This window comes from Anser anser (assembly GCF_964211835.1).
Source record: "Anser anser genome assembly, chromosome: 1".
Taxonomy (NCBI): Eukaryota; Metazoa; Chordata; class Aves; order Anseriformes; family Anatidae; genus Anser; species Anser anser.
In genome coordinates, this window is record NC_139720.1 from 27293951 (window position 1) to 27312859 (window position 18909).

Here is an 18909-nt window from a genome sequence, read left to right on the forward strand (position 1 = left end):
AAGGTAGAATAAGGATTTGGAGTGATTTCTATTAAGATGCATATAGCCGTCTTCTACCTGGAATAGTACAATAGTGTGCGTACACAAAGACTAACACACATCTGTGATATCTCAAATACCTTAGTATGGTAACTCCTAATAGTTAAGGACTGTTTAGTGGTAATCAAAATCATGGGTTCCACACATCTTATAGGACATTTTCATGCATCCTTTGCACCTCAATCTTTGGAAGCACCAGAGAAAATCAGTTCAAATAGTAAACCTATGAACAGTAAACCATGCTAGTCCCTATACAACAGAGACACAGGCAAACCAGATCAAAAATTGAAATTAAGATATCAGTCAAAATAGCTATAACCTGAAGACAGATGAAAAGCAAGATGTATAAAATGGCATTATCTGTACAGATTTACAGTAGAGATGTACCTTCTAGAAAAGTTGATCTGTAATCTACAGATTCACTTGAGACCATTTCTGTTGTTGGACTTACACTCCTTGCGCTCACCAGCCTGTCCAGATGAGGAGTGTGAACTCTGCCATCATAGCGCACTAGATCACTTCCTAGATCTGAAGGCGGAGGAGAAAGAAATATTGGAAAACCCTCATGTTTACTGTATGCCAGCGTTCATTTAGGTATTCATTTAATTTTAGATGTTCTACTCTGCTGGGAAGAGGGTCAGGTTGTTGTGGAGGCAACTATGGGCAGGACCTGAACTTCAGCTATTTCAGTAATACAAGAGTTGCTGTAACTTGTATTAAAGCCCCATTGTTGGCCATACTGAAAGATCCAAAGGAGCTTCAAAGCCTCTGGGGCCGGCTTCGTGACCTGACTGTGATACCACATTGGGACAAGACCTGGTTATATAGTAGCTCCCTCCTTCCCACTTGCATAGCACAGCATTTCCCACTGGAAGGAAACTCAGACACAGGGGACAGAAAGGAGGCACAGTTTGACCAAGTTCCTGATTTGGGTGAACAGGAGACCAGGATACTGCAGTGCTCTGTTTTGCACAATCTAGGCACAGCCTGAAGGACTACAAGGCCATTGGATGAAGCTGAAATACATGTGGTTGCAGGCGTGTCCTTTACTTGTCCCCTCTTCTAAGGCTGACAGAGGAAAAGAAGTTACTAAGTTTCCCTAATAGCTCAGAATTTCCCTCTGTAAATCCTTCTGTAGGCACAGCATGGCCCTTCACCCAGCTCAGGCAACTGCCAAGGGCTGAAATGCAACTGAACATTGGACTAGATTGTGAAAGTTTGGCTGGCAGGTTACAGAAGGGTATTGCATGGCACTTAAGCAGATCATAAACTGAAGTATATTTAAAATCTAAAATACAAAAACTGAATTATTTGATGGAATTGACTATGATGGACCTTTAATTTGTTTGTTCTTTCTTCTCCAGAAAAAAAATACCAAAATGATAAAAATTAAAACTGATGTTGAAACAACTCCAGCAATTAGTCCTGTGAAATTCTGATCTTGCTTGATGAGCACTTTTCCAATAACTGTTGACAAAACTTCTTGCTTCCACTGAAAAAAAAAAAAAAAGAAAAAAAAAGTAGATAGTGTGATGATATTAAAAGACAAGTAAGAAGTAGATTATTAGTACTGAAGTAAAGCTGATATATCCCATAAGAATTAAATCTTGACTTTATGATGCTCTACTGAGATAAGATACTGGGAGTGAAGAAATTATTATATTATAAAAATTATTAAAAATTATATTATTATACGTGAAACCAGTTCTACATTTTTATGATTCATTTTATACTTTCAAGAGGGACATGGCTATGTATGTGCTACACCACACAAATGGCACACACACCCTGGATAACAGGATCCCACTGCTGTCAGATGCTAATTCAAGATGCTAAATTCACACCTTTACTCAAATGGTGCAGGGATGGAGGGAAGTGAATGGGTCTGTGGATACATGGGCTGAGATGTATGTTAGAAAAACGCCCAAATGTCTTTGATATGTGTCTTTCTGGCATAAACACTCTGTAACATCATACTCTCTTTCTGTTGACAGTGTGCCTGCATTTTAGTTCCCAAGGTCACGTGAGTCTGTCCCTTGCCAGCTTCTAACTTGTTGACAGTTTAAAGAAACAAAACAAAACAAAAAAACAACCCAAAATCAACAACCGAACAAACACCGAGCAGCTAACAGGGAAAAACTGTTTTAAATCACACGGCACTAGCTCAGTCAGTTGGAATGCATTTGGCCATCTTTTCTCTTCCTCCCGTGGAATTCATTCCTCTGGGTACTGTAATGATGGATTTGCCCGTCAAAAGAGCAAATTTTCTTCTTCGCTGGGCAGACTTCAATTTCTGAGGCTCCTTGCCAGTAAACAAGCAGAAACCTTATTTAACCCCTTTATGCTGTATCCTTTTCTACATATGGAATATGTCACACGTATCTGTTTCTTAGAGGTTATGTCCTACCGTCACATTGTAGAACAGACTGAATGAAGTTGAATATGTAAAAATACAAATAGGTGCAGAATGTTAAATATGCACAAATATTGTATGAAACTAGGCATTTACAAATAAGAGAAACAGATTTGCCAAAAGGGGAGCTCATTCTAAAGTTGCCAAGAAACTGGATTTGTACTTTTCAAAGCAAATTCATATTAAAATAAGTTAAAACTTAATAGTTGCTCTATTAATAAAATAATTTAATGATTATTATTTACTTAGATTGTAGTAACACGTAAAATACCAGGATTTCATTGAGTTTACATAGACTTCGATCCTGGTCATACTTAGCTGACTTCCAAAGTTTCCACTGTTTTCAATGAATCAGAGTCCATGCTCTGCAACTTTGATTTGTTCAAATGTAACCCCCTCCCCATGCTTTTACATTTTTATATATATATAAAAAAAATAGATTCTGAAGGATTTGTGTCTTATTCTATGAATCAGTTGGTAAAAACTGCCTACAGTTTAAATCTGCTGTAGAACTCTGAATGACTCTAGTGAGACCACATTTACAGCAATGGTGAAACTCAAACATTTCTTCTCGGTGTCTGCATCTTACAGAACTAAAGAAACTAAATTATATATATTTATAATATATACATATATAACATAGAAAAAAATCCTTCAGAAAGGATCTGACCCTATTTACTGTATCAGAATATTTTTCTGAAAAAGGATTTGTGAACTCAAAAGTAAACCTACTCCATTACAGTTTCCTGTTCTTCCCCATACAGTTCCTCTCGTCTTTGGACTAAGAACTAGCATTCTATTTCTGTGCTTCTTAGTTTAGGTTCTGTTTTGTGCCTAAGGCTCCAGAAAGTCTCTGTACAAATGGGTAATAACAGCAATGATGATAACATTTATTTTAAAAAAGTCAATATTATTTGAATTTCCGTCCCAAACACACATGGATAGAGATATCTCTGTAAACACAGGCTTAGGCCTATATTTGAAGTTTGTAGGTTCAACAGTGTCATTGGCATTGATAATAAGAGTGACATGAATATTGCATGTGCCGTGTAGCTGCCTCACCTCTATATTTAGCTCACTGTTGGATTTCAGGAGATCACTTGGAACCGTACACAGAATTGATTCTGACTGCAGGAGGAGGTTTTCACAGCTTTTATTTCCAACTTTTAGCACCTCTCCTTTAACAGCTTCTGAATCAATATAATTTCCCTTGGAAAGAAAAAAAAAAGAAAAAATCAATCTAATATTACATAACCACCTCATGAAAGTTAAGGAGAAGGCCTTTCATTACCTTGTAAAATGTTTTTAATGGAAAAACGATTGTGAAATAAAACAGACTAACACAAGTTTATATTGCCCTGTCGATGCGCATATAACAGGTTTATTCATGTAAACGGGAGTTTGACTGACAGGCCAGAGAGGGGGAGATGATAATGTTTAAGGGTAAAATCTCCTGTCACTAACACTCATACAGCCCATAAGGACTTCTAAAAATGCAAATGTTTGAGGAATAATTTCTGATGGTCCTGTTTAGATTTTTGCATAATTTGCACAAGAAAGAAAGCATTATGTGATCCTGTTGTTTATACAAGACTGTCATTATATTATCCACAAACTAAAGGCATCTCAAATATTTTGTTTTGCAACTAGTTACGGTTGAGGGAGTGAAGCTTTCAAAAAAGAGCAAGCAAATTGTAATCATAAAAATGCACAAATCTGTCAGAACCACGTTCCATAGACCGAAAGCAGAACAAACCCTGGTAAAAATGACATGAAAAGTGCACTCTCTACTCAGAAAACCTGCCTTCACATCCTAGACTTGGATGAAATATTATTCCTTCTTGTATTGTGGCATAGTAGTGTCCAAAGGCCAAGGTCAGGATCTTTTGTGCTCAGGACTACATCGGTATTTAGGAAGCTGCAGTTCTGCCCTGACCTGTGTACAGTTCAGCTTAGATAAGATTAAAGAACAGGCATATTACGAAGGAGTAAAAGGGGAAAAGGGAGGATGGGGAGTAACAGTAATATGGTCTGTTGATGTGGGCTGAACTGGGAGTTTTTCATGAGAAGGGAGAAAGGCATCATGCCTGACACTGATGTGAGGCTTCGTCTACTGAAATGAAAACAAGAAACCCATTCTGAAGGGCAAAATAAATGTTATTTTGTAATATATTTTTTATGTCTGCTACAAAATCAGAAAGAGCTCTGGAGAAATTGTAATAAAAATATAGGAGAGCCAGTTTAGTGTCCTATTTTGACCAGCAAAGCCACACCCCAGGTGAGTGCTTTTTAACTGCTGGCAGAAAAAGTCCATTTTGCTCACTTTTGTCTATCTAAGCCATTCGTGGAGCCATTCTTTTTGGTGTTGAGTATTCAGTGGACCAGGGAGCATTGATCGACTGTTTAGTGTTTATTAGTCTGGAAACTTACTGCAGACTGTGAGCCATTCAAGTTCAAATCTTTCTTTCGAATCATGTATCTCAAAAGAACTCAATTTGGGTCTTCCATCTTCCGGATAAATTTATTGTCCTAGAGAGTGTGGATGAGTTGCCTCTCTTTTTCTTCTGCACTACATCTCAGAAAATTTTCTCCGCCAAAACTGTTGCTTACTCAAAGGAAAAAACATACTGACATTTCCTAGGGTGGTCATTAGCTAGTTATAATGAAGGCAGTAGTTTTTATTTATTACCATTACCATTATATTACCACTAATATATCATAGTTTCAAAAATATTCTGTATAATATCTGTCTATATAAAAAGTTTCAGAACTCTTTCAAACAGTTGTTTTGTTCTTCTAAGGACCAAAGAATTTACATATGATTTTAAGAAAATGAGGAAATTGACTCCAGTGAGAACCGGGAAGCAATATTTCCTATTTTAAAATGCATATTACCTCCTACTTGCTGAGTAATGTCCTTACCTGCAAGCTGAAGTATACAGTTATTATTCTGTGTAGCTGTCACAAACCAATCTGATAGACTAGCTAACTACCTTACAACTTTAGAGACAGAGGAATAATTTGGATGAAAGTCTAGAAGCAGTATAAAAACTGAAAACTGTGGTGTGGAAATTTTGATATGAGTGTCAGAAGAATTTTTGGGATTCCTAAACAGAGCAGATTAAATAGGGAAGAATGAGGAGTTACTGCAGTAGAGCTTCCACTTAAGCTTGCTCAGAAATATTTCCATTGCACTCTCAGACTGGACATTAACAGAAACATAATTTTCTGTGACATGTGAAAGAAGATGAAAAACAGACTGACCTGTAAATGAACAAGAAGCGTTTCTTAAGATTATCTCACAATGGATGTGTTGGATTGGTTTAGCAATAGACTAGGGGATTAAATCTTGACCGATTGTTTTAGGACAGATGTGGCAGAGAACAGATCTCAAGATCTCTGATGTGATGTGTAACATAACAAATTGTGCTACTTATTTCCTTGTCAAAGGTTTTATATTTATAAATAGATGTTAGTCACCTAGGCATAGGCCTCTTCAGGAAGCATGCAGAGCTCCAGCGCTGGCTTGGTGCATAGAATCATGGAATCATTAAGGTTGGAAGAGACCTCCAAGTTCATCTGGTCCAACCATCCCCCTACCACCAATACCACCCACTAAACCATGTCCCTAAGCACCAGGTCCAACCTTTCCTTAACACCCCCAGGGACGGTGATTCCACCACCTCCCTGGGCAACCTGTTACAGTACCACTCCTGACCATGCCAGGCCTCTGCAGGCCGTGCACCTCAGGCAATTACCAGAAGTAAAACAAAAAAAAGTGACACATGGGGAAAGGCAAGGCCCCTTCCCCACTGGTGCCTGCTCTGCTCACACTAGTGCTCCAGGACTGGGTGGAGGGAAGCAGTGGAAGAGCTGCTGCAGCCCTCAGAGGGTGAGGGTAAGTGACCTGACACACAGTCCCAAAACCTTGAAAACCTTGGGTCTGCTGCAGCACTTGCAAGAGCTGCCTTTCATCAAGAGGCCATTGAAGTACATTTTCAAGGGCCCCCAAAGTGATGCCATGGCAGAGTTAGGACACGTTCCCCCATGGCAAATACGAGCTGCCAAGCAATGCTGATAGGGGTTATCTTGTGTCTGCAATGTGTTATCGCTCGCAATATCTAAGGACAGGTTGCTTTCCTCCCCTGACCTCAGGTGGAAGTTCCCAACTGTGCAAAGTGACCTGAGGCTTTAAAGGGAAAATGACTAGACTACGAGTTTCTTTGTTCATACCCCAACGGCGCTTGCAGAGAGATCAAATGCCTTTTGCCAAGTCTGGGGGATAGTCTTCTGAGCAGAGGCATAGAGGAAATCAGCACAGGACCTAGTCCTCTGTACAAACTGTCCAGTTCTTTCTGGCCCAGGTCAGTGGCTCCTGTGGGAGGTGGTGAGCAGATTCTGTGCTCTTTAGCAGACTCATTTCTTCAGTTATCCCCAGCAGAGAAATGCCGGAATTTTGCCCGCCCTGTGAGCTTCCCATGTTGGCAGGAGATGGGAGCACTTCTGAAGTAGCGTCTTTGTGGTGTTGAAGCAGGGAAGTGCCTCAAGCCACTCTGCCGTGACCGCTCTGACCGGGGAATGGTGGGCAGCGAGAGACTTCAAAGAGTCACATACTTGGCAGAGGAAGGCAATGATGATGTAGGTCCTTGAGAGACTTGGTAGTGCGGAAGACAAAAGGGCTGGCACTGAAGACTAGAAAGGCTGGCATTTGTGGCGCACAGTGCCCTGACTGTGTTTAGATAGAAGACTTAATGTTTCCTTGCATTTAACATTTTCTTACAAAAACATCTTATGGTCATCAGGGGAAACCAAACAGCACCTTTCAATCGGTACCCACCATCATTTGATGAAAGCTAAATATGTCACAGTAGATTAGTTTGATTGAAAAACTTGTGATAAAAGCTCCCTCCACCTCTCTGAAACTAATTAAGAAAAAGATAAAAGAACTTTGGTTTGGTAGAACAGTCTGTTCACTGAAGCAAGCTGCCATTTAATTTCATGCTGAGCTTGCTTAATTACCACACAAAATATGACCATGAGGCATGTAAACGTGTGTGTATTTTTGTATGGGAGTACGGGGCTAGAGAAAAGTGTTGCCAATATGGCTTGTAATGATCTTTTGGCTCCCTACAGTAATTTCTGAAAGCCACCTCACTGTTTTGATGGAAGCATCCCACTATAACTAATTCTATTTAGAAGAGGATGTTAAATTGGTGCTTGTTCATGCTTTGTTCTAGGAGACCAGCTTTCACTAATGTCATTCTCCAGTTGGTTGCCAGGAAATAATCAGGCTTAGGTAGACATCTGCCTTGCGTGCCATGACTACAAGGTGACATCAATCCTACAAAATTGTTACTTTGGTCAGTGGTCAGTAGGACAGTCCTCAACCAGCCTTTCTATCTCATTATCTTCTTCTTTACAATAAATAGCACTAGGGACTTCTCCTTAAGGGAGAATAAAGGGTTCAAAAGTAAAGTAATAAGAGAGTTTAAAAAAACACTTAATTTTTAACCTAAGTGCCTGGGGAAGATTATGAAGCAAGTTCTCATGGAAGGATTTCCAGGCAGAGGAAGGACAAGAAGGCAACTGGAAACAGCCAGAACAGGATTCCCAAAAGTAGATTTTGCCCAAGTGCTTTCTATAAGGAGATGACGGGCTCTGTAGGTGAAGAGAGGGCACTTGACAACGTCTACCTTGCTTTTAGCGAGGTTTGCAACACAGTCTGTCCTAGTATTGAAAACAAATTGGCATGATATGGACTGGACGAGTGGACTATAAATTGCGTAAAAACCTGACTGGACCATCAGTTGAAAGATTATAAGTCTGACAAGTGGGGGATTTCTCAAGGGGGGATGCTGGGACCAGTACTGTTTAAAATCTTCATCAACAACCTGGACAAAGGGACAGGATGCACTGTCTTTTGAGCTTTCAGATGTCATTAAACATAGGCAAATGACTGATACTGGAGAGCAGAATCACTGCTCAGAGGGCCTGCAGCATGCCGGGGGAACGTGCCAGCAGAAAACTTATAAATTCAACAAATACAGATACTCAGTTCTGCACCTGGGATGGAATAAGCCCATGCACCAGGATATGTAGGGACAGCAGGGCAGAAAGTCACTTTGCAGAAAAAGACTTGGGGGTCCTGGTGGACCACGAGGTAAAATAAGGTGGCAACGTGCTGTTGTAGTGATGAAGGCTCACCAAGTATTTTAGCAGCAGCATAGCCATGAGATGGAAAAAGGTCATTGTTCTTCTCTGCTCAGCACTTGTGAAGCCACACCTGGAGAATTTTGCTGAGTTTTGGGCCCAGCAGTAAAAGAGAGATAAAGACAATCTGAGCGAATCTCAGCAGAGGGCCACTGAGACGGGAAAGATGCTGAAGCACAAGGTGCATAAGGCAAAGCGAGGGGAGCTGTATTTTTTTTTTTTTTTTTTAGCTGTAAAATCTCCATCCTTGTTGGAGATTTTCAAAACTCATCTGGACAAGGCCATAGGCAACCTGACCAAATTTTTAACTTTGCCCTGCTTTGAGCAAGGGGGTTAGACTATGAAGACCTCCAAAGGTTTCTTCCAATCTGATTTATTCCATGATTCTTCTCAAATTACTCTCCCTTCTTTCCAATTGGTTGAAATACATGACCTGGAAATCACTGGAAACTGCTGCTGTCACTGCACAGAGGCATTGAGCCATACCAAAGCTATGTATTCCCAGCTCTCTGTTAATCTGCACACCAGAACTCTTTCTAGTCTTTTTCCATGAACAGGCAAAAGTTCACCCTGCATTGAGTGATTTTGCTCAAAAAAGGACCTGTGAGCTCCTAAGTAAACCTGCTCCATTATAGTTTCCTGTTCTTCTCTACATGCTTCTCTTTGTCTTTGGATTAAGAACTAGTATTTTATTTCTGTGCTTCTAAGTTTAGATCCCAGAGCGATCATTCTTTGGAATTTGCCCAAAACATTTTGTGGTGTCAGATCAATATTCAGAGGGTTTGACTGGAACCCAGCATGACAGACAGAGACTCTCAGGTAACTGTCCGATTTTCTGCAGCCCAGAATTGGGTCACCAGATCATCTTGGAGTCAAAGACCTCAGGCGTCACAGATTTCATGGCTGGAAAATGTGTTGGCTCACAGAGCTCATGAAAAAATGACCCCACCATTAAGGTTGATTCTGTTCTTTAAAGATTTTTATATATTGTATGCCATACAAATTGTAAACATTCTATGGAAATGAAATGTACATAATAACAAATTTTCATCCATGTTCATTATAAATTAGAAATACCTGTATTTACCCTGTTTCTATTTGAAACTTTAAATCAGTAACACACTACAATTCAGGAAATCAGAATCAAAAATGGATTTAACTTTCTCTGCAGCACTTTATACAAAGCAAACTGTGCCTCTGAGGGACCCAGATTCCTGAGAGATGTTTCTCAGTGCCGCCTAGGCTATTCTGAGTTCTCTTTTAACTGGCACTCAGCATCAACTTTGCATTTTTCATGGGTCCATAAATATTTAGGCTACAGTGGTGACTGATCTTCATGAGTGACTTTGTGCACAGACCGGAATTTCCCTCAGCTCTAGAGAGCCAAAGTTGCTGGGACACTTCTCAAAGGTAACTCCACATCTTCCATGGGGAAGGATGCAAAACCGTATGACAGTAAGAGCCAGGACTCACACGCAGACCGCACACTTCAGGTTCTGGGCTGCTGGCCATGTTTAATTCTGAACTGTTGACGTAGCTTGTAGTAGTCAGAAGCTGATGCAGCCTGGTCGCCCCAGCTGGGGCCCAGAGGACAAGGAAAGCCCCTCTCCCTCTCTACCTGATCACAGTAACAGCCCTGGTACGTCTTTGGTTTCACCTCTTTATCTTTTAGGTTGCAACAACTGGGGACTTCGATGAACGCAGTCCTGAACACACTGTACTCAGTCCCTCCCTGCCTTTGTTTCCTCGGGGCTTCCTCTACTTCATCAAAATGTCTGTTCCACAGAACACTGCTGATGTGTTCTTCACAACTTTCAGTGCATTTATGAATACTTCTATTGTGTAAAAAAATAATAATTTAAAAACTTACTTCAACATTTCTTACCTTAATTTCCAGAACATTTGGGTTGCCTCTTGATATGAACACTGGCTTTTCAAAATGCTTAAATACAGGATTATTTACATAATCAAAATCAAAGTACAAAGAGCTGACACCATCAAAAATAAAAAACACTTTGGTTACAAAGGGTGGTTGAAGGTTGAAGGCTTTCAGGGAAGGAGTTGTACAGCAGATTATCTCTGAGCTAGAGCGGTGGCTACATGCCTATAAGAAAGAAAGAAATAATTGGAGTAAGTGCGTGCATAGGAAGTAACTGATGAACATAGCTTTTCTTTAACAATATACATATATTGAAAAAATAAACACCAGAGGTCTTGTTCTTCTTTAACCACAGCAAAATCCTGAGCAGGGCTACACAATGTTTGTTTAGAGTTGGGAGAAAAGTGTAAAAACTCAATGGTGTTTGCACTCTTGTTGAGGAAATGTTCAAGTAAACAAGCTTCCTGGCCTGATTGTTCACAGTGCTTTTAAAGTAAATATTTTGAAGATAATTAGTGGAAAATGATTTCCAATGCCAAGGACCATCCGGAGGCTACCCCTTCACTGGGCTGTACTGGGACACAAAGCAGCCATAACTCAGTTTATCCAGCCTATGTAAGAGTGACTACAACATGGACTTCTCTTCCTTTTATACTACAATAGCAAGGGACCAGAGGAGAAGATAAAAATAGGGCCAATGCATCTGACTGAAATAGTGGAAAACAAAAGTAAAGCACTGTTTACTCACGGTGCAGCTGAGCTGCTACGTTTCTACCAGAAGGGAACTACGGACTCTGTGAGAAAGTGCTTTAAAGCCAACACCTCTGTGGGAATTTGGGCCATGAAAGTTCAACAAAGCATATCTTCTTTCTAAAAAGGTATTTGTAAGACCCTGAAAGCGTGGAATTTGGTGCTTAGGTGTGCTGGTGTAATACAAGTCCCTCCTGGGACTGTTGGCTGCAGGACATGCTTCATGCTGTATCTCCCCACATGAGTGGGGATGAGATGTTTGCACCTCAGTGCCATGCAGAACCTGGCTGACAACAGGTGTGAAGCCACGTTTTCCCCCAGCTTGCAATTATTCCCACTTAAGGCATGCTCTGGACCAAGCAGTGCTTCCCAGGGGAAAGATGCTAGTGAGCCGCATGCTCCAGAAGACCTGCCAGGGAGTGCTCTGTGCCCTGGAGCTGCGATCCAGAGTCAAATATCTGGCCAGGGTGCTTCTATCCATGCTGTACCACTTTGACACGGGTCTCTTGAGACAGATGGGATGGACCCTGGTCCTCCACCAAAGGATTCCCGTGTTGCAAGCAAGGCAGCTTGATCTGAAGCTGAGTTTGGTCAGTTTACAGGGACAGCATGAATCCTTGCAGGTGGGATTCATCCCGCCTGCATCCAGTCACCTACACTGGAGTTAGTTGTCTAAACTCCCTTATAGTCAACAGAGTGAAACACGCTCACCTCGAGAGAAGTTCGTCTGATCTGTTTTGGACAACAGCTTTAATTAGATGAACAGCACTCCAGAAGGATCAACTTTTCTCTCTTGACTGTAGAGGTTTCTAGATGTCTAATTGGATTATAATATCAACAGCACATCTACGAGCCTCGATGGGAGGCTTGGTGGGAGCTGGGCAGCACCACACATGCTGCAGAGCAGCTTTTTTGCTTTTGCGTTGTGTAAGCCTTGTGCAAGTAGTTCCCTGTACACTGTCCCAGACATTACACTTTCTCACTTTCTTTTTTTTTTTTTTTCAATAGAGTGGCTGACGTGGCCCAGTGACAATGGGGTTTATAACCTAGTCATCATAAATCTTACATTTGTTCTACAAGGAATTTCCCTGGAAACCCAACAGTGCTGTTAAATGTCTTTGTGCATCTAGAGAGGGATAAAATATATATATTTTTTCTGTTTTGTTTTGCAAATTAAATTGGTTCTCATTATAAAATGCTGCCTGAAGAAGCTGTGAAATTAGTTTACATTTGTCTGTAATATGCTAAATTAATGCAATGTAATTTTGCTGTGTTTCAAATCAGTGACATAACAGTTCAAACTGTATCAGTTATATATTCACATTAACTTTGAAAGTATGATTAAATTAGATATCAGCACTTTTTCTTATCACCATAGTAATTCATGTTTCTTCGCATAATATTATGAAAACTTTAATCTGCCCAGAGAAACATTTTTAAGGCTCTGAAACTGAACATTAGACTTTTAAAGCTCTACTGCAAGGTCTACATATCTGTGAGCCATGAGTTCTGTGCTCAGTTAAATAACTTGGTGTAGCTCTCAGTGACACTAGGGGGACTTGCACCCATGAAACTAACAGCCTGGTTAGATTCCTAGCACAAATTCTGAAATATATGTGCACCCTCCCATAAAAACAAGGTAATCTGTGGGACACAAGTCAAGGCAGATTTTTCCTCCGTTTGCTTACAGTATTAGAGTATTTTTGTCCTTCCTTGATGTACACCATTTACCATATCTCATGCTTTGTTATGAGATGCCATGGATCTAGAACTTCATTTGAATCAGTATGGTAATAATAAGGTGCATCATTAGTATAATATATGATCAAGTCATGTTTTCCCATGATATATGAATATTTGTAAAGTTATCTATCATATTGTGTCGATTCTAAAAAGAAATTACTAAAATATATAATTATAAAACCAAATATGTCCTAGGTAATCATTATATTTATTTGATTAATGTAAATTCATTAGTCTTTTTATCTACTGTAGAGTACTGATGTCTGTTAAATGAATAGCAGTGGTATTCATAACTTTGTTTGTGGCTATCCATTAGAACCAGATACTTTACTTTATCAGGCTGGTCTCTGAAGAGGATGCTTTCAGAGAATGATAAAAATCTAATAATACTCTTTGGAGGGGATGCAATGTGACTGATTGGTAAGGTCAAGAAAAATCTTATTTGCAATGCCCTTATTGGTACATGATTTGACATGACATTTTTACCTTGAAATTGGTTTTAGCAATTGAAGAATATGATGGTTTAGTTTTCAAGAAATATTGGATTGAGGATCTATAAGAAAAAAACTAACTCAATCTATTGCCTACTCAATTAAGATACTGCCTATCACCCAGCACCTTTAACTTTTATTTAATTAGACTTTAAAGTACATTCCCTTTAAAAACTAAACCTGCACTCGTCCTGCGAATATAATCTACATCTAAGGACAATAAGGAAGAAAAGATGTAAAAATTATGGAACATTTCACAAGCATAAGTAAATACTATACCCCAAAGGGAATAATAATCCATTGCACAATGCATATGACTCATCACTTAAAGGTATGTATTCTTGCTTCATTTGTAAAATATGACCCTTGAGGCAATTAATTCAAACCTGACCTACAGAATCTGAACTTCGGTGCCCAATTCAATTTTTTTTCATCTGAAACAACAACAGGAAAAATATGAGGGAGGATCTCAGAGCTCCAAAGGTCTCCCAGCAACTGACCCAGATAAGAGAGGGGCAGTCAGATGTGTATTACAGGATCTGTAGCAGTCAGACAGGAGAAAAGGGCCAATTTGTCCTTTTATAAAAAATCTAAACTTTTGGAGTTCCAGTGAGAAATGAAAGTTGAATGAGGTTAAAGTCAGACTGGGAGACTGTCCAGCTGTGTCTGCCAAAGGATGATCTCTCAGAAGAGAGATGGGAAGGCAAGTCCAGCTTGAGGAAAACCCGTTCAGAAAGCTTTTATGTGTAGGTGAGAAACTGAGCAGTGACACTCAATCAGGATATCTTCAAGATTTTTCAGAGGACTCATGGGCTTTTGCTGTCATTTCAGGTGGTGCAAGAAATGGTACTAATGGTTCAGTACCATTTTTATTCTAGTTGTCTGACTGGATGAAAGCAAGGGAGATGGTACTTCCAGTCTATGAGATCACTGGACCAGAAGGTAGAATAAACCCTTTCTTTCTACTGAGTCTGACAGCCAGCCCTTCACACAACATGACTGATACTGACTGGGAGCCCAGTCTCCTCCTTGGGTTTGGGATGGTTAACGTGCCTGACAGCAGTGCACCCCAGGGAACCCTATGAGTTCACAACTTAGGCTTTTCACTGACACCTGTCACTGAACTATTTCCTTTGCAAGAGATGTACATGAGATACAGATTCAGCACAGAAAGGCCATGGTTCACCTTCATGAGGGAAATTCTTTTCTGGGCTTCTGTGGCAGCTTTAACATACAGAGTCAACATAACTGGAAGATCTGAACCTCAGCATGTTTGGATACATAATCAGGAATAACTTCGATAATCACATGCTCACCATCCACAGTTCCCAGGGAATTTCTTCTCTCATTATTTAACAAATCTAAGCTAGACACTCTCAGGTGAATTCTAGGCAGTTTGATGGGTATTACGAATAGAGATTGTTAAGGGACTTTAAATGTAGAAAAAACTTTAGGGTATTTTAAAATTCTCCTGCAGCACAACAGGAAATGGCATCTAGCAGGGAGTAATTAAGAAATACTATAGATTATTCAAGAGGCTACTTATTGAAGAGATAATTAAAAGTCTGTGGAAATAGATGATCTTGCATAGCTACAGGGTCAGTTGTTGTTGGAGATCATTCATTAAAAGGTGCTTTTCCTTAGGTTTGCAACCTTGGACATGTTGGCAGATTCATAGTTAGAAGGGATTAAGCAGTGGGAATATGTATCTGAATTAATTAATGGATGGAACTTTCAAAATGCTACAGCAAAGGATCCCCAAATGACAACTTGTTTGTTACTGGGGAACCAATGCAAAATACATGCTGTCAAAGAGAAAATATTGGCCTCAAGCTTCTAGCAGGACTTATAGCAGAAGTTAGAAGGTACTCATTTTGTAAATAGGCTCCTGATCAAACATCATCCCAAACCACGCCAAGCTTTTACACAGGCACAGTACAAAGTGAGTGGAAGGAATAAGCTGCTTCCTTCCTTGTGCATCTCACACTGGAACTGAACACGTGAGCCTAAGTGAGAGGGTTAGTGCATCCTTATGCATTATCTAGAGCTCTCGGGAAGAGTAATTTATGCAGAACTCCCCAGATTCATATTTTTTGTTCCTAATCGGAACAAATGGTCAAATGAACTAATGAAACAGAAATTAAAAAGAAACACATTGCAAGTGCTGAAACATATGGTTCAATAACTGTAGAACATTTTTTTCACTCGTGTTGAAATACCGAATTTGAAGAAGGCAAGACATATTATTTTGATAGTGTTAGTGGAATGTAATATAAACAAAATTAGTGTGAACACAGTATTGAATAATTTCAATGAAATTTAAATAAATATGAAAAGAAAATGATAAAATTGAAGCAAGGCATTTTTACCTTATAGAACAGAAAATTTCAGAAATACTGAACTGCAAGCATGAGAGCTGATATAGTCAACTTAGAATAGTTAAAGAATTATAGAATGGTTTGGGTTGGAAGGGACCTTAAAGACCACCCAGTTCCAACCCCCTGCCATGGGCAGGGACACCTCCCACCAGACCAGGTTGCACAAAGCCCCATCCAGCCTGGCCTTGAACACCTCCAGGGATGGGGCATCCACAGCTTCTCTGGGCAACCTGTGCCAGGGCCTCACCACCCTCTGAGTAAAGAATTTCTTTTAATCACAGAGTGGATAGGTGGTCTGTGGGCCTGAACCTGCACCACAGTCGCTTCTGCTCAGACCTGTGTGGCCTGTGAACAGTGGAATCGCTAAGCTACTACCAGCCCTAAACTTAAATGTTTCTTCTACAGGAGGCTGGCATATTACACACCAAACTTTTCAATTCCAGTGAAACTGCATTTCTTACCGGGAGTTGTTTCATAGAAACTCATTTGCCAGCTCTACTGCTCATCTCTCCCTCTGGGATGGAAAGAAAGAGGCAGAGGAGAGCAAATGCCCCAAGGCATGCAAGTTGGCTCTGCCCCCTGAGGCTTTGGGTTGTAGAGCACCCCTTACAGCTCCTGCTGCTCATGGCAGTGACCCTCCACTCACACCGTGACTCCACTGGGGATCCAGACCACAGTTAAGCCTGGTGGAGTGAATTAAGAGTTTGGGGACAAAGAGATGGCAGCAAAAGGAGAGAGCTCTTTTAAGTCAGATGCAACCAGTTTTACGCAAATGAGAGGATGTCTGGGAGGTGGCAGAAAGAATGAGCAGAGCTCTAAGAAACAACAATTATCAGGCAAGGTTGGAGCAGCTTGGTTTGTTTAAACCGGAAAAGAGAAAGGCTGAATCAGACCATGGTATAAGTAAAATTAGCAGGAGGGACAGGTAATCTGTTGTTTGTGTCCACTGAGGGTTAAAAAAGAAGACAGAACATTAACAGCTGGGATTTTGGTTAATTATTGGAAAGAAGTCTTTCCAAACCACTAGGTAAGCAGGTAGAGCCTCTCTCTCCCAAACTTGTTTAAGCGAGGTTGTGAAATTTCCTTCACAAGGAGCTTTAATAACATCCTAGACAAATATCTGTCAGGCAGTGGTCTGGGTACATTTGCTCCTGCTGCAGGGAAGTAGGCCAGGCTAGGTCTTTATGGTCCCTCCCAGCTGCACTTTCCTTTGATGCTCTGGGATGTGTTTCAGTGCTGGGTTTGGTTTTCCCAAGAGCCAGAGTTTCTGAATGCTGACAAAAGCAGCTTCTTGGAGGAGGCTGGTGAGAGAAAACTGAAAAGAAAAAGGGCTAAAGGAACAATTAAAAAAAATGACTCAGTTAACTCCCCTCTCAAAATAGGGAAGCAAAAAGGTAATTTAACCTCAGCTAGAGGACTTCTTGATCATTTTGTTTTGTATTGCACTGTTTGTCTGGGTTTGGTCTATTCAGGACCACAACCTGTTTTCTCATTTGTTAACATGATAGCTGCTCATTGCATTGCTCTGGATCCCTGCTGGAAAGAGTTCCTCATCCTTATTTGTTTTTGGAATGACTGGATGAAAGTTTGTTTTTTGCATAGGGTTCAGAATCTCCCACACAGAATGAGACAGGTTGCAACATTAGGCATCCTTCACCAGCAATTTCCTCACTTGCATAGTGCAACCTTGTTTTGTCACTTTTAAATCTTCCCCTTCTCCCTGAGAACAAATAACCTTCCTTGAGAAATAGGCTTGAGGTAAAGACTGGTGGCAGAACAAATGACAAGCAGAGCTGGGCTGCCACAGAGGGAAGCCACTGAGTGCTAGAGGCCTTTAATTTCAATAGAGCAAAATACTTGGGCAATGTCAAAGCATAATACACTCTTGATTACAATCTGTTTGAGGTTATAGTCCATCCCTTAATGCAGGGGGAATGACCACATGCACAGCTTCTTTTATTCTGGGGCAGATTTTTAGAGCTATGTAAAGAGATAGACAGTGGTAGGGGACAGATATCCTCATGGAAAAGGAGGCTGAGACCTGCCTCTTCTTCTATGTTTGCAAATATCATGGACACTGCAAGGTATGAAAGCAAAAGAATAAGGGACATAATTCTGACTATCTACATCCCTGGCTTTTTTCAACAGCAGGTTAAATGGCAGGATGGGAAGAAACCACTACTCAAAGGAAAGTGTGGTCTCAATATCTGAAGAAAAGAGGAAACTCTACAGCATTCATTGTCTGGACTTCCCAGTCACTTTTAGACAATGAATATACTTCTTTACATTAGATCCTTTCAAATCTGTGCTAATTCTGACAAAGTCTCCAAACACAGTCTTCATGGATTTTGAAGAATACGTTGTTGTTAGAGTGAGAATTTTATCAATAGATATATAAAAAAAAATCTAAGTCAGACTAGGAACTCCGGTGAGTTCCAAATATTATCTACTCTCTTTGACTGGGAATCTGACAAGCAAGATGTGCAGAATCAGGCCCTGAAGAGAAGCAATTTTGCATATTCTCCCAGAACAGAAAATAGAGGAAACAGGTAAATTAAAAAGAAAGCTCATATCCATGCAAAGCAAAATCTAAAGAGGTGATTTCAGCAATAATCTTTTACTTTGTAAATCTTTTGGACTTAGAAATAATTGTACTCACAATGCTGAAAATTTATGAAATTCTGAGTTTGTTTGATTTCACCAAAATGTTTTATTTCCCAACTCATAGGTATTTCCCAACTCATAGGTAAAACGTCTTTCTGATAACACTGAACACTGCATTTCTTTGCAGGGGCACTAATTTTCAGATTAAAATCTGTACCCATTAAATTACAAGCCATGATTACATCCAGCTCAAATTCAGGTCCCGACACTCATAATATTATACAAATCAGGATCATGAAGAATATTGTGACCTTGAAACTATAAAAGACTGCAAATTTGCTGACAAACCATTTAAAATGCTTTGAGCAAACCTAGGTCTAATACTTAGAATTCAGTACAGGA

At 40.1% G+C, this 18909-nt stretch overlaps 1 protein-coding gene across 9 annotated transcripts in view; it reads right to left on the reverse strand.

The window, feature by feature from the left end:
- MET (MET proto-oncogene, receptor tyrosine kinase) overlaps nt 1-18909 on the reverse strand; it is a 100128-nt gene that overhangs the window by 12221 nt on the left and 68998 nt on the right. For all 9 annotated transcript variants that reach the window (XM_083800085.1, XM_083800092.1, XM_083800090.1 and 6 more), the window contains 4 exons: nt 10548-10766; nt 3515-3661; nt 1375-1531; nt 427-567 (listed from right to left, as the gene is read on the reverse strand). In XM_083800085.1, coding sequence (XP_083656211.1) covers nt 427-567; nt 1375-1531; nt 3515-3661; nt 10548-10766 — 664 coding nt within the window. The remainder of the gene's footprint in view (nt 1-426; nt 568-1374; nt 1532-3514; nt 3662-10547; nt 10767-18909) is intronic.